The sequence below is a fragment of the Sinocyclocheilus rhinocerous genome, unplaced genomic scaffold (genome assembly GCF_001515625.1).
Source record: "Sinocyclocheilus rhinocerous isolate Xijiao unplaced genomic scaffold, SAMN03320098_v1.1 scaffold1083, whole genome shotgun sequence".
Taxonomy (NCBI): Eukaryota; Metazoa; Chordata; class Actinopteri; order Cypriniformes; family Cyprinidae; genus Sinocyclocheilus; species Sinocyclocheilus rhinocerous.
In genome coordinates, this window is record NW_015639508.1 from 38185 (window position 1) to 42427 (window position 4243).

The following is a 4243-nucleotide window of genomic DNA, read 5'->3' on the forward strand; positions in this document are numbered from 1 at the left end:
ATAAAGCAGCGCTTGTACGTCATCCATTCAGAATCTTGACTGAAGCAACTTGGCATTTTAAGATCCTGAGCTAGGCGACAATAAGAGCAATGTCTCGTTCCCTCGTCTCAGGGAACCGAGGTTACGTGAGTAACCGAGAGCGTTATCCTCCTCACCTGTCTGCCCCTCGAGTTCTAGCCCGTTCTGTTCTCTCTTGTCCGGAATTGTATATGTCTACCCTTGCTACGTGTGTTTTCCTTGTTCCCTGGAGCTGATTAAAATCTATGGGCCTGTTTACACCTGGTCATTTCATGCGTTTTCGCTGATCAGATATCTATCTAATTTGTTAAAACGTTTCCATTTACACTTGGCCACATAAATGTGTCGTCGCAAAACGGATATAAATGCGCGTCGGCTTGCTGATACTCAGCTACTCGTCCGCAGCGATGCGTGTTGCACTAGCGCAGTCTGACTAATGTCATATAGCCTATAACACGCTCTCACGTTTATTATTTTAACATTTTGGGAGGAGTAACATTTACATATGTGGTTTCAATAACCAGATGCATTTACACTTGTCGAGTTTTGTCTGGAATGCGGCCCAGACCACCTCCTGAAGTGGTTTGAGCGATCGAATTTATATCCGTCTCGAATGCATTTCGGAGGGCATTTACACCTGGTCTTTTCACGATCGGATAGCTATCGGATCAGACAAAACACATGAAGTGACCAGGCTCCTCGTCTCCTCGCTCCTTCGTCTCCGTGCTCCTCACAGTAGCGTACCGTGACAGCTAGAGTCCCCCCAGTGAATTTTGGCCATTTCCACCACTGCTGATCACACACATCAAGTGTGATGGAACCAAATTTTCATCAGTCCCTGAATAAAGATGAAAATGAAATGTGTTGTTGTCAGAGTTGAAATTAAATATATGATCTGAAGGTGCGGAAATAGGCGGCTAGCTGGACTAATTCAGTTTACTGAAAAGTAACACTAATCAACAAAGGCGTAATCAGAGGTTAGTTAATTTATTTGAAGTGATTGTTTTGACAGTCTCATTTGATTTCGGTTGATAGTGTCAAAATGCCTAGTTGTTTTTGGATGGCATAATGAAAATGTCAGTTTGTTTTTCATTTCTTTTGACAAATAATTAATCAAAAAAGAGTTTAGAGTGTGCTGTAGGGCTGACCAAAACAAACAAGTGTCAGTTTAAATCACTCTGTCATGTTTTTTTGACATGTTGGAGTATTGGCATGGCATTTAATTAGCTGATGATGTCTCTCTGGCCTTGGCCAGGATTAAGTGCTTTTCTTCAGTCCAAACTAATTAACTGACTTCACAAAACAAATGCCTCATGAATAAAAACAGTGGAATATCCAGTGATGCACACACACACACATCGAAGCTCATCAATTAACAGTGTTTTTTCCTTCAGATAAGTGCCTCCACATGCCCACACTCAATGTTCGCGGGGCTCTGAACAGGGGGAATTTGGAGTTTTTCCTCCCTGCAGTGCTAAAAATGCCTTGGGCTGTTTTTACAGGTGCAGCCCAGGAAAACCATGGCTAAGCTCCCCCTGCAGGCAAACTTCTACCCCATGACCAGCATGGTCTACCTGCAGGACTCCAGCGGCAGACTCTCTCTGCTCACCGCACAGTCACTCGGAGCGGCCAGCCTCAAGAGCGGTCAGTTTTAAATCACTTCTGAGTGCTTTTTTTTTTGATCTGGGATGTTAACATTGATAATGAGAAGAAATGAGCAGCAAATCAGCATATTAGAATGATTTCTGAAGGATCATGTGACACTGAAGACTGGAGTAATGATGCTGAAAATTCAGCTTTTACCATCACATTAATAAATTCCACTTTAAAACATTAAAATAGAACAGTTATATTTAAATTTTTAAACATTTTACAATATTACTGTTTTACTGTCTTTTTTGATCAAACAAATGTGGCCTTGGTGAGCATAAGAGACTTTTTCAAAAACAAATCTTTTACCTACCCCAAACTTTTACATGACTAAATTCACTTAAGCATTACAGCATTGATTTGGCACTGGAAAAAAAAAAAACGATTGATTTTAGTTTTAAGTGTGTTGTATTTTTATTTCTTTTAGATAAAATTGTATAGATTTTTAATATCATCTGAGATGCTCTTTGGATCATTCTCAAATCATGCTGGAGAACATGATCAACAGATTTTACAGCTTAAGTGCTGCTGTCATGAAAGTCAAACCAAATCCTGAGACATTCTGAAAAATAAAATGCTCTTTTTAATGAGAATGTCCCTCTCACTTCATTATAAATACCACATGCCAACCTAATGCTGCAACAGTTACAAAACCGTAAGCAAATCATTTGACAGCCTACTATTTAGACACATCAATGACCATCAGAACTGTTATTCTCAGATTTTTGTTTGAATAGATGTGGCCTTTCTTCACTCAGGCATGTTGTGTGGTTGTTTTATAAAAAAAAATATTTATTTGTTTGGTGCTCAAACAGCAAGCTCTATGGTCTCGTGGTCTGTAGAGCACATGATTTATGCATGTCCATGGGAGGCATCAGTGGGTGTTGTGGTGAAGTATGTGTGACATCCTAATGAAGCTCATTGGTGTGGATTCCACAGGTCAGCTGGAGGTGATTATGGACCGCAGGCTCAATCAGGATGATAATCGAGGTTTAGGTCAGGGAGTGCTGGACAATAAGATCACTGCCAACTCCTTCCGCCTACTGCTGGAGAAGAGGAGCTCTGCGGATGAGGTAATCAGGATGGAGAAATAATTGAGCTAAAGAAGAAAAAAATGTACACCCATTAATGACCACTTGCTCTCAGTGTCTGGATCTTTGGAATTTTGGAAGTTCCCTGCTGAAACTCAGTTAAGACCTTTATTAGGTGATATTAGATATAATTTACATGTACACTTAAGCATTTGGCAGACACTTTTATCTAAAGCGACTTGTAGGGATGCACCGATACCGATACTGGTATCGGTATCGGGCGAGTACTGGAAAAAGTGGTATCGGTGCATCCCTAGCGACTTGCATTGCATTGAAGGTACACATTTTTTATCAGTTTTTGCTTTCCCATGACCATGGTGTTGCTAGTGCTGTGCTCTACTGTTCAAGCTACTGTTCTACTGTTTTTCATACTGTATATCATATTGTTGTGATGTCTAAATGTACATGTAGAATTTAAAATGATTGCTTTTAGTTTTTAATGTTTTTCAACTATGTATTTAGACTCAAGGTTCGAAAGTTTGTGGTCGGTAAGATTTTTTAAACTATTTTTGAAAGAATTAATTTATGCTGATCAAGGCTGCATTTATTTGGTCAAAAAAGATAACTGTAAAAACAGTAAAATTGTGAAGTATTATTACAAGTATAAAAAAATCATTTAAAAAAAAGGAAGGCGAAGACAGGAGGTGCAGTTCAAACTCACTTCGTTTAATGAACAAACTTAGAACACGGGCAGAATGGTGAGGGAAAACACAGCATAACATAACGGTGACCGGAACATCAAAGACTGACCATACTGGGGCTTAAATACATAGATAGACAAATGAGGGTAATTAACGGGACACACCTGAACCAAATGACTAATCAAAACGAGAGGGAGAAACTGGGTCACGGGAAGCACATGGGGAGAAAAACACAACAAAACAGGAACACAAGTATAACATTACCTCCCCCTCCAGGAAGGCGCGTCCTCGCGCCACTTAACTTAACACTGTTTTTTTTCTAGGCTTGATTGTGTTTATGGGGTGCAGTCTAACATGTGTTAATGCTTAGTTTTTTTAAAAACGTTATGCTCAAACAGCAACATTACACACTAACTAACGTTAAACAAGTGAAATCGCAATCAACCACCCCTTTAACAGTAGTGTATGTATATAGATAAATAGTATAACCTGTTATGGCTTTAACATGAAAATGGTTATTGGAGTCCCTGAAGATGAGCTTAAGGTGGTAGCTGGTATTACATGGCTTAAAGTGGGTCCAAGCTTGTCATTTATGGGTATTAGTTGGTCTAGATCAGTGTTTCCCAACCGGGGTGCCGTCTGTCGAGAGCAGGGGTGCCGTGTAAAAAATATATTTTTTATATTTTTAAATTGCAAAAATGTTCAAAAAAGCATCTATTATATAATATCCATTTCTGATGTCGCCAATAATTAGAGATGCACCGAAATTTCGGCTGCCGAAAATTAGTTCACCGCTCAGGTTTCACTTTCACGTGGTGTGACGCTCTGCGTATTATCCCGCTC

At 39.6% G+C, this 4243-nt stretch overlaps 1 protein-coding gene across 1 annotated transcript in view; it reads left to right on the plus strand.

The window, feature by feature from the left end:
- The window catches only part of LOC107751258 (alpha-mannosidase 2-like), a 47727-nt gene that overhangs the window by 32547 nt on the left and 10937 nt on the right, over nucleotides 1-4243 (plus strand). Inside the window, exons 15-16 of the mRNA XM_016566938.1 lie at nucleotides 1503-1662; nucleotides 2608-2741. Of these exons, the coding sequence (XP_016422424.1) occupies nucleotides 1503-1662; nucleotides 2608-2741 (294 nt within the window). The remainder of the gene's footprint in view (nucleotides 1-1502; nucleotides 1663-2607; nucleotides 2742-4243) is intronic.